This window comes from Oryctolagus cuniculus, chromosome 1 (assembly GCF_051225735.1).
Source record: "Oryctolagus cuniculus isolate XC-2025 breed Fujian yellow rabbit chromosome 1, ASM5122573v1, whole genome shotgun sequence".
Classification (NCBI taxonomy): domain Eukaryota; kingdom Metazoa; phylum Chordata; class Mammalia; order Lagomorpha; family Leporidae; genus Oryctolagus; species Oryctolagus cuniculus.
Window position 1 is genome coordinate 145,008,286 of NC_142867.1, and position 20,761 is coordinate 145,029,046.

Here is a 20,761-nt window from a genome sequence, read left to right on the forward strand (position 1 = left end):
GTGTTACATTAATTCCTTTGTCAATTTGTAACAATACTTTTAGTTACTTTACTCATGGTTGTAAACATGATTACACTATGCATCATAATTTACCTAAATATTCTTCAGAATTATATTAATTTTCTTTGGTAAAATAGAGAAGTCACTCCAATACAAGTACATTATGTTTTGTTTTTTTATAGTCATTCTTGTTGCATCTCTTTGTTAGAAATCCATCAAGGCAATTTTTTAAATATTTGCTTATTTATTTGAAAGCCAGAGTTATAGAGAGGCAGAGGCAGAGAGAGAGAGGTCTTCCATCTGCTGGTTCACTCCCCAGATGGCTGCAAGGGCTGGAGCTTGCCAACCTGAAGCCAGGAGCTTCCTCTGGGTCTCCTACATGGAGTGCAGGTCTTCCTCCGGGTCTCCCAAGGACTTGGGCCATCCTCCACTGCTTTTACAGGCCATAACAGAGAACTGGATTGGAAGAGGAGCAGCTGATACTAGAACTGGCGCCCATATGAGATGCTGGTGCCACAGGAGGAGGATTAGCCTACTGTGCCACAGTGCCAGCCCCAATGCAATGTTTTAATATTCAATATATTCTAAAAGAATTATTTTATTTGAAATAAAGAGTTACAGATAGAAATAGAGCCAGAGAGAGAGGTTTTTCATCCTGCTGGTCATTCCCCAAATGACCGCAACGGCCAGAGCTGAGTTGATCCAAAGCCAGGAGCCAGGAGTTTCTTCTGGGTCTCCCACATGGGTGCAGGGGCCCAAGGACTTGGGCCATCTTCCACTACTTTTCTAGGCCATAGCAGAGAACTGGATCAGAAGTGGAGCAGCTGGGACTAGAACCAGCGTCCACATGGGATGCCGGTGCTGCAGGCTGGGGCTTTAACCTGCTGTGCCACAACGCTGGGCCCTCAATATATTCTTAAACTTTTGTTGAGTCACTTAGCAGAACATGTACTATGTAATCTTTTATGTTTGCCTTTGTAATTTGCCATATGTTTGTTCCTACTTTATCAGTGTGAATTCCATTCACCATTTTTCATCACTTCTTATTTTACTGAAATGCTTTTTAGTATTTCTTATGATGCAGGATCCCTAGCCACATATTCTCTCAGTCTTTGTTTATCTGGGAATTTTTTAATGTCAGCTTCATTTTTGAAGAATAGCTCAGCAGGATAGAAAATCTGGGGTAGAAAATTTTTCCTTTCAGCACACTGAATATGTCATTTCAATGTCTTCTCATGGCATTTTTTTCTAATGAGAAGTTGGATATTAATTGGAAAGCTGTTCCTTTGTGTATGATTGGTCTTTTATTCTCTTGTTGCTTTCAATATTCTCTCAGTCTATGCCTTCTAACAGATTGATGTGTCTAAATGTAAATTTCTTTGGTTTATCCTACCTGGAGTTGAGCTTCTTGGATGTTTAGATTACTATATTATTTATTATCAAATTCAGAAATATTCTCACTATAATTTCTGATTTTATGTACTTGAGAAGCAGAGCGATCTCCCCCACCTCCTTGTTTGCCTCAAAAAGCCTGCATGGCCAGGGCTGGGCTGGAAGAATGAAGCCAGAAGCCAGGAATTCCACTCAGTTGGCTCACGTGAGTGGCAGGCCCAATCAGCAGCCATCACAGGCTGCCTGCAACTGTGCGACCGGCAGGAAGATGGAATGAATAATGAGCAGAGAAGCATCTGAGCACAGGTATTCTGATACGGGGTGTGGGCATCCCAACTGTGATTTTAACTGCTAGGCCAAGGGCCAGCCCTGGTTATTTTTCAAAAATCCTTTTCTGTCTCCCTTCTTGACTAATCATTACACATATGTTAGTATGTTTGTCCTACAGGTTTCTGAGGGTCTGTTCACTCCTCATTATTTTTTCCTATTCTTCAGATTGAATACTTCCTATTGGTCTATCTTCAGTTTCATTCCTCTGCTATCTTGAATCTTCGGTTAAAACTATGTTGTGTATTTCTATTTTCATGCAGAAGTTCTATTTGATTCTTTTCTATAATTCCTGTCTCTAGTAATAACTTCCTTCAATCTTTAAACATGGTTGTGGGGCAAGCATTTGGCTTGGCAGTTGTGATGCTAATTAGGTCACCAGTCATCAATCCATGCCTGAGTTCAGAGCCCAGCTCCAGCTCCTGCTCTTGATTCCAGTCTCCACTGGTGGGAGCCCCAGAGGGTAGCCATGATGGATTGAGTGGCTGGGTTGCTACCACCCATGTAGATGACCTAGATTTGATTCCTGACTTCCTTCTTTGGCCCTGCCAAGCCCCAGTCTTTGCAGAAGTGAACTAGTGGGTGGGCTTTTTCTTCCTCCCTGTTCCCCTCCCTTCCCCTACCCCACCTCTCTCCCTCACCCTTCCTGCATCCTCCTCTATGCTACAGTGCTATGCCAGATTAGGGAACCTAGAGGCAGCCATGGCTACAATAGACACAGTGGAGCTTGCAGAGGCAAGGTGCTCAGTGGGGATGAAGGGTGGCGGCTTCATTGACATCCTGCACAGTGTACAGCAGATCACTGCTAAAATGGGCTCTGCTCCTCACTTGAATAACTCCACACCTCTCACAGATCCTTCAGTGCACAGATATGGAGTGCAAAAGCGCCCTTAGATGATGCAGTAGGCACCAGTTAGGGGCCTTGGAATCAAAGGCAGTAATAACAGAAGTATTCCAAGTGTCTGATAAAGGGATAGCAGACCTCATGGATTCAGTCTGCAAAATTCACACTGCTTCAGAGTTCTGAGATTCCAGGGGGACCCCGTGAACTTACTGGATCCCCAGAAAGGATTGAACAAGCTGAATGGCTCCTGGGACAGGTTGTGGATCGCAGTCAGAATGGCCCTGGCTTTCCTAACGACACAGACCGTGGCCACAAGTCCCCAGGAGGTTCTCATTCTTGCATCTAATGTGGGCCATGGGCATCTGCAAAGGAGGGGAATGGTGTGAAAGCCGTCAGGATCCAGTGTGGCTCGCTGCCTATGTGGACAAACCAGCCACCCCGCATCGGTGGAGAAGGCTTCACAGTACTTCACGCGTGAGAAACAGTGCTAGAGACCACCCGCGGGAAAGACCAAGCTGGTTTTAGAGGTGTGTGCAGCGACTGCAGCTCGCCGAGAGCAGGCGGCAGCATGGAGGCTTCCGTGCTGAGGATCCCTGTTGGGATTGTAATGGGAACAAGCACGGAGCTGATGGGAAGCTACAGAATGACACTGGGCTGAGGATTCCCTCGGAACCAGAGGGTAGCATCAGCCTAGAGTCGGCGGTGCAGGTGCTGGGCCCTCGGGATCGGGGTCAGCACACAGCTCACAGCAGCGGCGAGCTGGTTCTTGCTGTGCAGCCAAAAGCCCAGCAGGGGAGGGAACACACACGGTGTAGGAGGTCAGGGTGGGCTCATCATGGGCAAGGGGGCTGAGAATATCGACCGCATCAGGCAGAAGTCAGGGGCGCACGCGGAGCAGCAGCCACACGCTTCTTCCAGCACGGACTCCACCCTGTGGGTCTCCACCCTCCGGGGCGTCCCGCAGCAGGTGTCTACTGCCAGATGTCCTTGAGTGGGGTACTGGTCTCGGACCACCTGGACCTTTCTGCTGGTGACCAGTCACACTCACCACGACACCTTTCCTCCGGGGAGCTCTGGATGCCCCACCCCGGGAGGGGTCCTCTGGTCTTCCTGACCCCAGGCCGGGACAGCTCCTGGCAGGCGTGGCTGCAGCCCACATAGCAGAAGTAGAGCCCACTACAGAGCAGCCAGCCTGGGAAGCCTGTTAGAAAAGCCCAAGTCCCGGGGCTAGCTGTGCTCCACCTGCTCCCCTCCGGCCTGCATCAGGCCCGGGCTATATCAGGGCAAGCTCAGACCACCTTACTGTCCTACGTGGGAGCCCAGGCCCCTGTAACCTTCCCAGCCAGACTCAAAGTCAGTATAGAACACAAATTCTTCCCTCTGGTAAAATCCCCACATCACACGTGGGCACAAAAGCCACCACAGATGCTACTGGTAGCAAAATGGCACCTTCTCCTTGCCAGCTGCCGGGCACCCTTGTGGGAGCAATGGGAAAAGGAAACATGCTTTTTTATCACCGGATAAGGTGGATACCCTGTCCCGCCATTAGATCTCCAGCCCGAACTCAAAGACTGTGGTCTGCAAGGCTCCCTCCAGCAGTATCAGCGGTGGCTCACGCTTCTGCAGTCTGCTCTCTCCTCGCTCTCCTCGCTGGCGTGTCCTTCGGCTGTCAGCTGTGGTGCTCACATATTCTGTCTCGCTGGTGGTTGTCCACCTGCAGCCTCCTCACTGATCCACGGTGTCCCTCTTCCTGTTGCAGATTTCTCTCCAACTCTCCCCTGGGAATGCACTTCCTCCACTTTTTTTCCTGCTATTTGCCTCTTGTCTAAAGCAGTACATCTTTTCCCTATTCAGCCATCTCAGAATGCTCATGTCTTGTTTTTTAATCCATTCAGCCAGTCTGTATCTTTTAATTGGAAAATTAAGGCTGTTTACATTCAAGATCTTTATTGATAAGTAATGACTTGGTCCTGCCATTTTTCCATAAATACTCCTGGTTTTTTTTCTAATTTCTTTTGTACTTTTACTAGATTTCCTGCCTTCATGTTCTTTCACAGAACTGATTATCTTTCTGTTTCTGTGTGTAGCACATCCTGTAGCATCATTTGTAAGGCTGGACAAGTGGTGACAAATTCTCTCAATTTCTGTTTGTTAGGGAAGGCCTTCATTTCACCTTCATGTAAGAACTTTGCAGGGTATAGTATTCTGGGTTGGCAGTTTTTTTCTTTTAAGACTTGGATGATATCTCTCCATTCTCTCCTAGCCTATAGTTTCTGATGGGAAATCAGCTGTCAACCTGTTTTGAGATCATTTGAAGGTAATCTATCATTTCTCTACTGCACACTTTTTTCTTTATGTTTTACTACTCTTTTCTTTATGTTTTACTACTCAAACTTTGACAATAATGTGTCATGGTGATCATGTCCATATAAGTTCTATATGCTTCCTGTACTTGGATGTCCTTATCTTTCTCCAAAATAGGGAAGTTTTCTGATATTATTTCTCTGAACAGGTCTTTTAATTCATTCTCTTTTCCATCTCTCAGAACTCTTAAGACATGTATGTTCATTTGACAATATCTCATAAATCTCAAACACTGTTTCTAATTTTTCTGTCTATTGTTAAGACTTTCCACTGTATTTTTATCTGACATATTGAATTCTTCATTTCTAGTATTTCAGTTTGATTTCTCCTCAGTATCTGTGTCTCCTGGTAGCATTTTCCATGCATGTCATGTATGGATTTTTTAAGTGATGTATTTGCTGCTCTGTGTTTTTGAGTAATCCTATGATCATTTTTTTAAATTCCTTTTCAGGCATTTCATCCATCTCCTTGTCTTCACATTTTAAGACTGAAGTGTTGTGTTCCTTTTGAGGAGTCATATTGTCTTTCTTGTTCATGTTTCTTGTGTTTCTCCATCTATTTTTAGCAACATCGTTGGTTTTCTCCTCTGAAGACTTGGCTTTGAAATATGCCCTTAAAGGGGAGGGTTGTGGGTGGGAGGGACGGTATGGGGGGGGGGGAGCCATTGTAACCCATGAGTCGTACTTTGGAAATTTATATTCATTAAATAAAAGATAAAAAAAATCAAAAAAAAATATATGCCCTTATGATTTAGTGGAGTCCGTGTCCTTCAGTGGATTCCAGAGGTGCGTGCTGTTTGGGACCAGTTCAGGCCAGTGCATGAGTGTGGGGCAAGGGTCCAGAGTGACACTCTGGGTGGGTGTAAAAGATCTCTATCATCAGCCAGGGCAGAGTATGATCACATATGCTGACATGATCACAGCCTCACTCCCTCTCTGCCAAGGTGAGCCAACTGCCCAGGTTGAGCCCACAGTGGCTGCACACCCCACCCATGCAGGCACATGAGCTACAGAAAGGATCTGTGCGCTCCTCAGCGTGAGCATGGAACTCTCTGTGATGATCCACCCTAAGCACTCAGGGAACTCTCTCTTAAGCCAGACACAATGATTGCCCAGTGACCCAGTAACACTCAACACCCTATTACAGTCACAGAACTTGCATGTCATAGTGTGCAGGGCTCCCATAGTCACAAGGAGCAGGGTGTCCATGGGAAGTCCCACAAGCCTCCCCCCTCAAAGGAAAGGGTCAAGGAATTCCCAGAGGCAGCTGCCTGCTCAATGGAAGTTGGTCAGTGCTCCACCTGGCAGGTTGACTCCAGGGACCTTGACAGAGTGGGGAAAGGGAGCACTTCACAGGCCTACGTAGGCATCCAACCCTCCATGCCAGACTCAAAATTAGTGGGGATCGTGGATCTAAACCTCTGACAAAATCCCCCAGCTGCACGTTGGCCACAGCAGCCCCTACTCACCTTATCAAGATAATGCTTCCTCCCTGCTGGCCGGGAGCTCTTGCGGGGGAATGGAAAGAAAGTAACATACTCCCGTTTCGTAGGGTTAGCAGGGCACCTGTCCCCTGCTAGTGTTCTAGGCTGGACTCAAAGTCGGTGTGGTCTGCAAGGTTCCCCTCAGGCAGCATCACTAGTGACACGGGCTGCTGCAGGCTCCTCTCACCTTGCTGCAAGGAGACGGCATCTCCTCCAGCCAATGGCTGTGGGAGTCACCTGCAGTGTCCCACTTGCTGCTGTGTGATTCTGCTGTCTCCACTGCTCCATGGCCTCTCTCTTCTTTCTGTAGAATTTCCACTGCGAACTTTTCTCCAACAGGAATGCAGTTCTTCCCCTTTTCTTTTGTTATCTTCCCATGATCAAAATCAGCATGTCTTTTCCCCATACAGCCATTTTGGATCCTTTATTCTTTTCAATTTAGAGATCTTTTGCTTCTTTGATTAAATCAGTCATTGAAATTTTTTTGGAAGTTTTTGACAGGCAGAGTGGACAGTGAGAGAGAGAGACAGAGAGAAAGGTCTTCCTTAGCCGTTGGTTCACCCTCCAATGGCCACCGCGGCCAGCGCGCTGTGGCCGGCGCACCGCACTGATCCAATGGCAGGAGCCAGGTACTTATCCTGGTCGCCCATGGGGTGCAGGGCCCAAGTACTTGGGCCATCCTCCACTGCACTCCCTGGCCACAGCAGAGAGCTGGCCTGGAAGAGGGGCAACCGGGACAGAATCCGGCGCCCCGACCGGGACTAGAACCCGGTGTGCCGGCGCCACAAGGCAGAGGATTAGCCTAGTGAGCCACAGCGCCAGCCCATTGTATTTTCAAAACAAAGCAGCAACCTAATGAGGGCAAAGCTAGTCTTTTTGGCAAATATTGCTAGTATCACTAGATATTCATAATGAAAAGAAAAATTCCTTCCACACCTCATGTATAAAAATTAATTCAACATGGTTTATAGACCTAAATGTAAATACTATAATTATAGAGCATTTTTAAAAATATCTTTGAAACAACAAATGGTTTTTCAAAAAAGAGAAGAATTATACTTCCTCTGAAACTTTGTTCATCATATTTTTAGAAGGAAAATAAGTCCCAGGATGAGAAAATATTTGCAGAACATATATAGTTGCTTAGCTTATGATAGGATTCGGTACTATTGAGCCATCACAGCATTTAATGCATTTAACCTAATAGTTAGAAACATAGTACATTGTACAGTATCAGCATTTACCCTGATAATTGACTGGCTGGCTGGAAGCTACAGCTCATTGTCACTGTGAACCAGCTCAAGAGTACTGTCCCACAGATCACTGGCTTGGGAAAAAGTCAAAATTCCATGTACATTTCTACTGGATGTATATTGTTTGATGAGAGTGCATTGTTTTGGCACCAACCTAAAGTTTAAAAAAAAAAAGTTGAATTTAAGCATCCTAAGTAGGGGACTGTCTGTATGGCACTAGAATGATATCTAGAGCTAATTAAAAAAAAAAAAACTCATAGATCTCAAAACTGAAAAAGAATAACTGTAATGAAAATTAGAAAAATATTTGAGGGAACAGAGCTGTGGTGCAGCAGGTTAAAGCCCCAGCCTGCAGCACCAGCATCCCATATGGGCACCAGTTCTAATGAGGTTCCGGATGCTCCACTTCCGATCCAGCTCTCTGCTATGGCCTAGGAAAGCAGTAGAAGATGGCCCAGATCCTTGGGACCCTGCACGCATGTGGGAGACCTGGAAGAAGCTCCTGGCTCCTGGCTTCAGATCGGCACAGCTCCAGCCATTGCAGCCAACTGGGAAGTAAACCAGCGGGTGGAAGACCCCTCTCTCTCTCTCTCTCTCTCTCTCTCTGCCTCTGCCTCTGCCTCTCTGTAACTCTGCCTTTCAAATAAATAAATACATCTTTTAAAAAAAGAAAAATATTTGAATGAGTAATTCTTGAACAGGCAAAATGAGCCTACAATGAAATAATAATCAAAAAGCACAAACACAAAAATGATTCACATCATTATCATCATTCTGACTTGTTTAGACTAACATTCCTTAAATATACTACCCAAAGTGAGATTCATAAAAGGAAATTTGAAAACTGAACTTCATCAAATTAATAATTTATAAGTCCAGAATTTCTAAGGAATTGATAGAAATAAATAACAAAAGAAACAGCCTAAGGCATACATCCTAAACAGTTAAGTCACAAAAGAAGAAACACCAATGGCCAGGCAACATATAAGACGCTAAGCAACATCTAAGAAAACTCTCATGCTCATAGATAGCAACTTAAAACCCCCTTGAGATTTCACCTCAAGTCAAATGAATAAAAACTGATGTCTGGCAACCCCAAGTGTTAATGAGGATGTGGAACAAGAACTTTCGCACGCTGCTGCTGGAAGGAGAAACTGGCTTAACTGCTCCTCAATACAACCCTGCATCTGTAATAGGTCTGAGGCTACGCATATCGTGAGCCAGCTCCTATCGTATGTGTGTACCTAATAGAAACTCTTACACATGTTCCCAAAGAGGGACACTATTAAGAATATATAGTGACGGGCCAGCGCCACGGCTCACTAGGCTAATCCTCCGCCTTGCGGCGCCGGCACACCAGGTTCTAGTCCCGGTCGGGGTGCCGGATTCTGTCCCGGTTGCTCCTCTTCCAGGCCAGCTCTCTGCTGTGGCCAGGGAGTGCAGTGGAGGATGGCCCAAGTGCTTGGGCCCTGCACCCCATGGGAGACCAGGAGAAGCACCTGGCTCCTGCCATCGGATCAGCGCGGTGCGCCGGCCGCAGCGCGTGGGCCACGGTGGCCATTGGAGGGTGAACCAACAGCAAAGGAAGACCTTTCTCTCTCTCTCACTGTCCACTCTGCCTGAAAAAAAAAAAGAACATATAGTGACATTATCTAACAGCCAAAAATTGAAAGCAACTTAGAAATACTACATGCAGAGAAGTCCCCAAAAATGCAACCCAACACTCCATGTGATTGAGGAATCCGAGGGGTGGAATACAAGGACAAAGGCAGTCTTGGAATGCAAACTCAGAAACGAGAAGCAGAGGAGCAGGACACAATCAAGGAAGGTACAAGATTGTCACCTGGTTTTATGATATTCCATCTCTTAGGCTATAGAACTGCCACATTACTACTTCATACTTTGTCATTTTACATAATCCATCACAAAGGAAACGAATCTATGGGATTTTACAGAATAGGATCAAAGCATTTAAAAAAAAAACTTGCCAGGTTAAAAACAAAGTCTGGAAAGTTCTCCAGAGGAAGCAGACAATCTCAAAGAGCAGGTACTATTTTGAAGATCGGGCCAACTACAAGAGCCCAATGGTCAAATCCTAAATGTCCTCCAGGTGATGGTGCACTCCCTGGTGGAGGCAGGAAGTTAGGGAAACCCTCTCTTGCGTGAGTATGAGGGTGGGAAGGCAGATTGTGCTGCACAGCCTGTATCAGTGGCCTGTCCTTATACGGCGCCCCTCCTACCTCACCTGCAAAGGTCACTGTTGCCCTGCATCCCTGTTGGCCCACAGCTTCCTACTCTCCTGGACAAAATCCAGAAGACAATTGCTCTATTCTTGCCAGAGCTCATCCCCTTGCTCCAGCTGTGTGATGAGTTTGGGTTTGGAAAGTGCAATTCCTACTCACAGGAAAGGGAACAAAAAGCGAGGTTACCTAGGGCTAGTGGCTTAAGAGACTATCACAGAATTCAGAGCCAACCCAGGGCATGAAATAAAGCTCAAAAGGGTGGTAGGTAGGAAAGCACAGAGTGGGTAAAGGCTATCTGAATGCTGAGAAAGTATGAACGGGGGAAAGGATCCCGGGTCTAAAGGCAGTGTAGTGTTCATAACCTGTGCTTGGGTGAATAGCAGTCTTCCTCCACTTGGTTCAAAATAACCTCAGAAGAGGGGCACAGCCTGGAAGAAGAGCCCTGGAATGCAATGGGAGGCTATACCCACCTGCCCAAAAATACATACAACTTTGCTACAAAGTCCAAGGATTCTCTGGAGGGATAGGGACCAACTGCTTTTCTTTCCAAGTCAGAGCAAGGCAGCTGCAACTTAAAGCTTAAGATACCCACAAGCAGAGTCTAAGACCCAAAACAGGTCAGCCTTACCCAGTGAGACCAGGTGGCTACAGTTCTCCAGCATCACCTCCTTATACAGGGTCCTCTGAGCAGGATCCAACAGCTTCCATTCCTTCTGGGTGAAGGCCACTGCCACATCCCAGAAGACGGTTAATGTCTGTAACACAAACGTACCACTCAGTAGCCTAATGTCCTCACTAGTAAACTTAAACTACCAAAAGGCTGTCCAGGGACACTTGGGAGAGTTCTAGACCTTACTTTTACCTTGAATCCATGTGCTCAAAGACTTACAACCTCCTCCACACACTGATGTTAGGACCATTTGTGAATTCTGTCTTCTGTTCTATTATCCATTATGTCTATGATGATGTCAAAACCCACAGTTTTGATTTCTGCAGCCATAATAGTAAGACACTTGCTCACTTGCATTCTTCATTTCAAATTTTCATTTAGTGATTCCAAACTAGCCTGTGTCTTCCTAACAAAATTTTAATAATCTTATATTTATCTAGAAAAAGGGGAAAAAAAACTTGCTACAATTTTGACAGGACTGTGTATCAATTTGGTTTGCTAGTTTTGGTTTACCAGACTGAAAGAGATCCAACACCACTGCCAACCTCACCTAGAGCAGGCAACAGAGCGCTCTTTTCTTTACTCGCACCTCAGGTTGGTTGGAGTCTCTGCTGCCTTTACCTTAGCTTTTGCTTCCTCTGTGGACTGAGATCTAGGGCCCTTAGAAAGACGCCCCCAGAATCAGAAAGGTTAGCCTTGCCACTGAGCTAACCCAGAGACTTTGCAAAGGTGCTTTCTGTGCACTTCAGGCACAGGACTATCTTCCTATGGGGGAGTGGAAGTAGCCACAGTCTTCTCATAATTGTAGTTGACAACCATGTGTTGAAATGGTATCATATGCCAATTGTGCAACAGGGTCCCTGGGACTATTCAGAAATCAATAAGTTTTTGTAGGGAGTAGAAAAAATGGAACTTTGTGTATTGCTGGAAGGAATGGCCCAATTTCTGTTTAGAAGAATCTGGTGGATCCTCAAAAGTTAAGCATGCAATAGCCATATGACCCAATAAGTCCAACCCTAGGTGTATACCCCAAAGCAGGGACTCCAAAGATGTATGTACACCAATATTCTTAGAAGCACTGTTTACAAGAACTCAAGGATCAAAAACAACCTAGGGCTGGCGCCACGGCTCAATAGGCTAATCCTCCACCTGTGGTGCCGGCACACTGGGTTCTAGTCCCAGTCGGGGTGCCAGAATCTGTCCTGGTCGCTCCTCTTCCAGTCCAGCTCTCTGCTGTGGCCCGGGAATGCAGTGGAGGATGGCCCCAGTGCTTGGGCCCTGTACCCGCATGGGAGACCAGGAGAAGCACCTGGCTCATAGCTTCGGTTCAGTGTGATGCGCCAGCCACAGCGCACCGTTGTAGTGGCCATTGTGGGGTGAACCAACGGAAAAGGAAGACCTTTCTCTCTGCCTCTCTCTATCACTGTCCACTCTGTAAAAAAAAAAAAAAAAAAAAAAAAAAAAAAAAAAAAAAAAAAAAAAAAAACCTAGAAGCCCCTCAACTGATGAATGAATGGATAAAGAAAATGGTTAACATAGTAAACTTTATGCATATAATATAAAATTTAAATAAAATGATAGGGCAGGCAATTGGCTCAGCAATTAAAAAGTTACTTAGGATGTCCACATTGCATATCAGAGTATTTGGATTCAAGTCCCAGCTCCACTTTCCACTAATGCACACCCTGGGAGGCAGGAGGTGATGGCTCTGGTTGATGGGTCCCTGCCTCTATGTGGGAGACCCAGATTGAGTTCCTGGTTCCTGGCTTCAACCTGGCTCTGTGCTAGCTGTTGTAGGCATCTGGGAGTATGAACAAGCAGATGAGAGTTCATTCGCTTGCTCTCTCTGTCTCTGTGCCTCTTGGAAAAATATAAATTAAGGTGAAAAAAGATAATTTGCATTTTTCTTGAACTTTTAAAACTCTTCCTATATGCTGTCTGTGAGAAATTCATTTCAAATATTATGATGAAGGTAATATAAAAATAAAGGAATAAAAACAATAAACCATTCAAGCAAAGGAAAAATCAGAACAGCTTTCTTAATATCGGTTTTAAGAGAAAGCAAACTATCAGACACAGAGGGATATTATGTAATGATAAGGGTCAAGACAGTTAACCAAAAAGACATAGTAACCCTAAATGTGTGCATCACATAACAGAGCTTGAAAATAATGAAAAGGGTTCACAATTGATCATAATGAAAGGACTAAGAGTCAAAGGGAGCACATAAACAAGTCTAGTACCTGCTAATACTTACCGATAGAATAAATAAAGGGGAGAGTGATCCAACATGGGAAGCGAGATACTCAGCAGACTCATAGAATGGTGGATGTCCTAAACAGCACTCTGGCCTCAGAATCAGCCCTAAAGGCATTCTGATCTGGCTGAAAAGCCCATGAGAGTATTTCAGGCATGGAAAGCCAAGACACTCTGGCAAAAAAAAAAAATGACCTAAATGAAAGATCTCTGAGTGAGATCCCAGTGGAAAGAACAGGTCTTCAAAGAAGGAGGTACCTTTCTCTGAAGGGAGGAGAGAACCTCCACTTTGACTATGACCTTGTCTAAACAAGATAAGAGTCGGAGAACTCAAGGGGCTTCCATAGCCTTGGAAACTCATGACTGGAGCATGGGGAGATTACTGAGGCCATAAACAAGAGTGTCAATTTGTAAAGTCAACAGGAGTCACTGTGCACTTACTCCTCATGTAGGATCTCTGTCCTTAATGTGCTGTACATTGAGACTTAATGCTATAACGAGTACTCAAACAGTATATTTCACTTTGTGTTTCTATGGGGGTGCAAACTGTTGAAATCTTTACTTAATGTATACTAAACTGATCTTCTGTATAAAAAAAAAAAAGAAGAAGAAATTATCAATTCCCAACTTGACTCTCACTGGGATTAAACATGACAATAGGTCTGATCTGATTTCATCATCATTTAAAAAATCATCTATTATTTTTCACTTTATGTTTCTGTGTGGGAGCAAACTGTTGAAATCTTCACTTAATGTATGCTAAACTGATCTTCTGTAGATAAAGAGAATCGAAAAATGAATCTTGATGTGAATGGAAGGGGAGAGGGAGTGGGAGAGGGGAGGGTTGCGGGTGGGAGGGACGTTATGGGGGGGAAGCCATTGTAATCCATAAGCTGTACTTTGGAAATTTATATTCATTAAATAAAAGTTAAAAAAAAAAGAAAATAATGAAAAGGAAAAAATACATGAAAAATATGCAAATCCATAGCTATCTTAAGACTTCAACACCCTTTATTCCATAAATTACAAATGAACAAAAAAGCAGTAACTCATGAACACCTTCAATAAACAGGATTTAATAAATACTTTATTCCTCCAAAAGCAGAATATATATTTTTTTCAAATGCTCATGGAAATAAACCAAGGTGGACATATTTATGTCCATAAAATATAAAAATTTGTCTCAACAAATTTATAAAGATTGAAATCATATGAAGTTATTTTCCAGTTTCAGTGAAGTCAATCTTGGTATCAATAAGAGAAAACACAAGGGAGCATCAAAAATTCACGGAAAGTAGAATTAAATGACATGTTTATTTTGGTGCAAAAAATAATTTGAAATCTGTACAAGTATAACATTTTGAGTGGTTGACCTAGGTGCTAAATTCCATAGATACAGCTTACTACAACATACTGGTGTTATCATTTTACAGGTTTGAATAATCATACAAAAGTTAAAATTAGAGAAAATTACAAAAGATCAGTGAAATGAAGACCTGGTTTCTTGAAAAAATAAAATTGATACATCATTGGTCCAACTAGCCCCCAAAAAAAAGGGAGGAGGAGGAGGTTAAGACCTAAATAAATCAAATCAGAGATGAAAAAGGAGATGTTGGGGCCAGTGTTGTAGCCTTGTGGAGCCACCTACAGGTTGTAGCCACCTGTAACAGTGGTATTCCATATGGGCACCAGTTCATATCTGGCTGCTCCACTTCTGATCCAGCTCCCTGATAATAGCCCGGGAAAAGCAATGGATGATGCACCAAGCATCTGGGCATGCGAGAGACCCAGGGGAGGCTCCTGGTTCCCGCCTGGCTGAGCCTTGGCTGTTGCGGCCATCTGGGAATGAATCAGAGGATAGAAGATCTCTCTTTTGTTCTCTCTCTCTCTCTCTCTCTAACTCTATCTTTCAAACAAATAAGTAATTTTTTTTACAAAATGAGAGATATGTTACAGTGGATACTACAGAAAAAAAAGGAATCATCAGGAATTACCACTAACAGCTATATGCCAACAAACTGGAAATGGATAATTTCTAAACACATACAATCTACCAAAATAGAATCATGAAGACACAAAGAACCCAAACAGACCAATAACCAAGACCGAGATTGAATCATTAATAAAGATATTCCCAACAAAGAAAAGCCCAAAGCCAGATGGCTTCTCTGCTGAATTCTACCAAACTTTTAAGGAAGAACTAATCCCAATTCTTCTCAAACTATTCAAAACAATTGTAAGAGAGGGAATCCGACCAAACTCCTTTGATAACACCAGAACCACCTGAATTCCAAAATCAGATACAACAAAGAAAGAGAACTATAGACCATTATCACTGATGAACATGGAGGCAAAAAGCAAGAAAAAATACTAGTCAAATCCAACAACACATCAGGTCACTCACCTAGACCAAATTGGATTCATCCCTGGATGCAAGGATGGTCCAACAATACACAAATAAATGTGATACATCACATTAATGAAAAATAACTATCATATCATTATCTCAGTAGATGTTTTTTCTGCATTTTCTGAGAAACTGATGATACAGCATCCCTTCATGATAAAAAACCTTAAACAAAGTGGATGTGGAAGGAACATTCCTCAACACAATCAAGGCAATATGACAAACCCACAGCAAATGTCATATTAATTAGGGAAAAGTTGAAAACATTTCCACTAAGATCTGATATCAGACAAGAATGCCCACTTTCAGGGCCAGCACTGTGGCTCACTTGGTTAATCCTCTGCCTACGGCACTGGCATCCCATATGCGTGCTGGGTGCTAGTCCTGGTTGCTCCTCTTCCAGTCCAGCTCTCTGCTGTGGCCCGGGAGAGCAGTGGAGGATGGCCCAGGTGCTTGGGCCCCTGTACCCACGTGGGAGACCAGGAGGAAGTATCTGGCTCCCAGCTTCAGACTGGCGCAGTGCCAGCCATAGTGGTCATTTGGGGGGTGAACCAACAGAAGGAAGACCTTTCTCTCTGACTCTCTCTCTCACTGTCTATAACTCTACCTGTCAAATAAACTAAAAAAAAAAAAAAGAACTTTCACCATTGCTATTCAATATAGTTCTAAAAGTTTTAGCTAGAGCCATTAGGCAAGGAAAAAAATCAAAGTGATACAGATTGTAATGAGTGAAGTCAAATTATCCCTGTTTGCAGATCACATGATCCATTATAGGGGAACCATAAGACTCCAGTAAGAGATTATTGGAATTCATAAGAGAGTTTGATCAAGTTGCAGGTTATAAAATCAACACACAAAAATCAATAGCCTTCATGTATATACAGAAAATGCCATGGGTGAAAAATGACTTGTAAGATCAGTACCATTCACAATAGCAATACAAAATTTAAATACCTTTAAATAAATTTAACCAAGAAGGAAAAGATCTCTACAATGAAAATTATAAAACATTAAAGAAATAAAAGACACACAAAAAATAGAAGAATTTTTCATGTTCATGGATTATAAGAATTAATATAATCAAAATGTCCATACTACCCAAAGCCAATTTACAAATTTAGTACAATCCCAATCAAAATACCAATGACATTCTTCTCAAAAATAGAAAAAAGCAATGATAAAATTCATATGGAAACACAAGAGACCCTGAATAGCTAATGCAACCTCAAACCTTCTGGTTCCTGGCTCCTGGCTTCAGCCTTGCCCAGCCCTGGCCATTGCAGCCATTTGGGAAATGAATCATGGATGAAAGATCCTTCTCTCTCTCTCTTTGTTTGCATGTGTGTCTCTCTGTGTGTCTCGATCTCCCTCTCCCTTTCTAACTCTGCCTTTCAAATAAAATAATTAAATCTTTTTTAAAAAATAAATGGGAAATAGATACAGGTATTTTTCAAAGGATGAAATACAAATGGCCAACAGACACATGATAAAATGTTCAAGATCACTAGCCATCAGGGAATGCAAATCAAAACCACAATGAGTGGTTAGAATTGTTATCATCCCAGTTAGAATTGCTGTCATCCAAAAATCAAGAAATAACAAATTCTGGTGAGGCTATGGGAGGGTACCTTAATACACTGTTGGTAAGAATATAAACTAGTACAACCATGATGGAAGACAGTGTGCAGATTCCTCAGGAATCTGAAAACAGATCTACCATATAACCCAACCATGCCACTCCTAGGAATTTACCCAAACAAAACGAGTTATTTGTACCCCCATGTTTACTGCAGCTCAATTCACAATATCTAAGATATGCAATCAACCCAGATGTCCATCAACTGATGACCGGATAAAGATAATGTGGTATACATACACTTTGGAATACTACTCAGCCATAAAAAATTGAATCCTGTCTTTAGCTACAAAATAGATGCAACTGGAAACCACTTAGTAAAATAACCAGTCCAAAAAAAGACAAATATTATGTTTTCCCTGATACATAGTTTATATACAAGAAAAGTATGGGAATGAAACTGACATCTTGAGATTGATTTTCTTTTTGGCCCTTGTTTGTATTCCTGTGGAACTGTGGTCTAATTTTTTTCATTTGTTGAATATTATGGTTAATAGTTCATTAAGCCTGTGATCATAGAGTGGACTAAAATAATGTGTTTTGCAAAAATTACCAAAATAAAGGGAGGGCAGAATTGAGGTGGGGATACTGGCAGGTGTGAATTATGGTTATCTAATAAGAATTGTACCTGGGCCAGCGCCGTGGCTCACTAGGCTAATCCTCCACTTGCGTCGCCGGCACACAAGGTTCTAGTCCCGGTCGGGGCGCCGGATTCTGTCCCGGTTGCTCCTCTTCCAGTCCAGCTCCCTGCTGTGGCCCAGGAGTGCAGTGGAGGATGGCCCAAGCCCTTGGGCTCTGCACCCGCATGGGAGACCAGGAGAAGCACCTGGCTCCTGGCTTCGGATCAGCGCAGTGATCCACGGTGGGAGGTAAACCAACAGAAAAGGAAGACCTTTCTCTCTGTCTCTCTCTCTTTCACTGTCCACTCTATCAAAAAAAATAAGAATTGTACCTATGAAATACATGAAATCTGTTTTCTTTATATTGATAAAAAAGTTTTTTAAAAGTTTATTTCTCATTACATCTCCTTGCCCTTCTTGTTTAAAATATAAATTTCTGGGGCCAGTGTCGTGTGTGGCACAGTGGGTTAAGCCACTGCTTAGGGCACCAGCATCCTATATCAGTGCCAATTGGAGTCTCAGTTCCTCCAAATCCAACTCAGCTTCCTGTTAATGAGCATGGGAAGGAAGCAGATGTGGCACAAGTACTTAAGCTCATGCCACTCGTGTGGGAGACCAAGATGAAGTTCCTGGCTACTGGCTGAAGCTGTTGTAGCCATCTGACAAGTGAACCAGCAAATGGAAGATCTCTCTTCTTTCCTCTCTCTCCTCTGTCTCCCTCTCCTCTCTCTCATCATTCTGCCTTTAATAAATCTTTTAAAAATAATAAAATATAATTTTCTTATTTCCTCCATATCACAGTTTATTAATTTCATTTCAATCATGAAAAAATAGAAAATTCATGTGGGATAGGAATGCCTATTGTATGCACCCATATGTTTCATTTCCATGGGTTTTTTTTTCTTCCTGATTGTGTCAGTGGTGCTCTTGAGCACCCCTAGTTTGATAATTAACTAGGAATGATTCAGGCCTCATCATAATAATATGCATGGCTAAGATTACCACATTGAAAAGATGTAAAACAAAATGAAAAGGGAAATGGCACCAGAGACAACATCTGAAGGAAACCAGACACAGGCTTCCAAGAACCCTTTCACAGTGAAGTCATACAGCTCACTAAATTCCCTTAGCAGAGTCTTGTGACAGTGTTATCTACCAAGGGACGGGTATTTAACCTAGTAATTAAGATGCTGGTTAAGATACCGGTAACTATCAGAACAAGTTTTAAAGCCTAGCTCAGGCTCCTGATTCCAGCTTCCTGCAAAGGTATGCCATAGGAGGCAGTGACAATGGCCCACACAGTTGGGTTCCTGCCAGTCACATGTAACATCTAAACTGTGTTCTCAGTTCCTGGCTTCAGCCCAGCCCAGCCCCAGTCATTGTAGGCATTTGAATAATTAACCAGTGGATGGGAGCACTCTCTCTAAGCCTCTCATATAATTTTTTAAATGTCTACCAAAGATTCTCAATGGACCCAGTGCCCAAAGTCTTTAGATGGGGTCCTGTTAAACAGGCATCCTTTGCTGCTACTTCAAAATTACAGGGCCAACTCTGTGGCATAGTGGGTAAAGCCACCGCTTGCAGTGCCAGCATCCCATATGGGCACCGGTTCAACTCCAGCTGCTCCACTGTCAATCCAGCTCTCTGCTATGGCCTGGGAAAGCGGTAGAAGATAGCCCAAGTCCTTGGGTCCCTGTACCTACGTGAGAGACCCTGAAGAAGCTCCTGGCTACTGGCTTCAGATTGGTGAATCTCTGAACGTTGTGGCCATTTGGGGAGTGAACAATTGGATGGAGAACCTCTCCCCCTCTATCTGTGTAACTCTGACTTTCAAATAAATAAATCTTTTTTTAAAAAAATTACAGATCTCGGGCCGGCGCCGCGGCTCACTAGGCTAATCCTCCACCTAGCGGCGCCGGCACACCGGGTTCTAGTCCCGGTAGGGGCGCCGGATTCTGTCCCGGTTGCCCCTCTTCCAGGCCAGCTCTCTGCTGTGGCCAGGGAGTGCAGTGGAGGATGGCCCAAGTGCTTGGGCCCTGCACCCCATGGGAGACCAGGAAAAGCACCTGGCTCCTGCCATCGGATCAGCGCGGTGCGCCGGCCGCAGCGCACCGGCCGCGGCGGCCATTGGAGGGTGAACCAACGGCAAAAGGAAGACCTTTCTCTCTGTCTCTCTCTCTCACTGTCCACTCTGCCTGTCAAAAAAAAAAATATATATATATATATAAAATAAAATAAAAAAAATTACAGATCTCAGATCAAAAGCATGTGTTCAACATAAATCACCGAATAAGAGAGGGAGGAGATGTACAGTTCAGCACATGCTCACTTGGACTTACCCCTAATGGTAGAGCTAGAAACGTGCCAGGGGATTCCAATTCAGTCTCATCAAGGTGGCAGGTACCAATGCCATCTTACTAGTCAAAGTGATCAGTTTAAGTTCAGAACTGATCATAATGATAGGATTAAGTGTCAAAGGGATCACATAAATAAGACCAGCATCTGCTAATAATAACTGATAGAATTAAAAAGGAGATAATGATCCAACATGGGAAGCGGGATACACAGCAGACTCACAGGATGGCAAATGTCCTAAACAGCACTCTGGCCTCAGAATCAGCCCTTAAGGCCTTCGGATCTGGCTAAAAAGCCCATGAGAGTATTTCAGGCATGGAAAGGCAAGACACTCTGTCAAAAAAAAAAAAAATGACCTAAATGAAAGATCTCCGCGAGTGAGATCCCAGTGGAAAGAACAGGCCATCAAAAAAGGAGGTACCTGTCTCTGAAGGGAGGAGAGAACTTCCACTTTGACTATGGCCTTGTCTAAATAAGACCGGAGTTTGTGAACTCAAGAGGCTTCCATAGCCTTGGCAGCTCATGACAAGAGCCTCGGGTGATTACTGATATCATAAATGAGAGTGTCAATAGTTAAATCAACAACAGGAGTCACTGTGCACTTACTCCCCATGTAGGATCTCTGTCCTTAATGTGTTTTACTATACAAATTAATAGTAAAACTAGTCTTCAAACAGTACTTTATACTTTATGTGTCTGTATGGGTGCAAACTGTTAAAATCTTTACTTAGTACAGAGTTGATCTTCTGTATATAAAGATAATTGAAAATGAATCCTAATGAAGAATGAGATGGGAGAGGAAGTAGGAGGTGGGACAGTTTGGGTGTGGGAGGGTGGGTATGGGGGGAAGAACCACTATAATCCTAAAGTTATACTTAGGAAATTTATATTTATTAAACAAAAGCTTTCTA

The 20,761-nt window shown here is 43.5% G+C and overlaps 1 protein-coding gene across 4 annotated transcripts in view; it reads right to left on the minus strand.

Moving 5' to 3' along the window:
- The window catches only part of LOC138843958 (mast cell tryptase), a 120,930-nt gene that overhangs the window by 51,775 nt on the left and 48,394 nt on the right, over nucleotides 1-20,761 (minus strand). For 2 of the 4 annotated variants that reach the window (XM_089336008.1, XM_089336005.1), the window contains exon 2: nucleotides 10,535-10,661. The exons of the other annotated variants lie outside the window; for them this stretch is intronic. In XM_089336008.1, coding sequence (XP_089192134.1) covers nucleotides 10,535-10,661 — 127 coding nt within the window. The remainder of the gene's footprint in view (nucleotides 1-10,534; nucleotides 10,662-20,761) is intronic. 4 annotated transcript variants of the gene reach the window in all.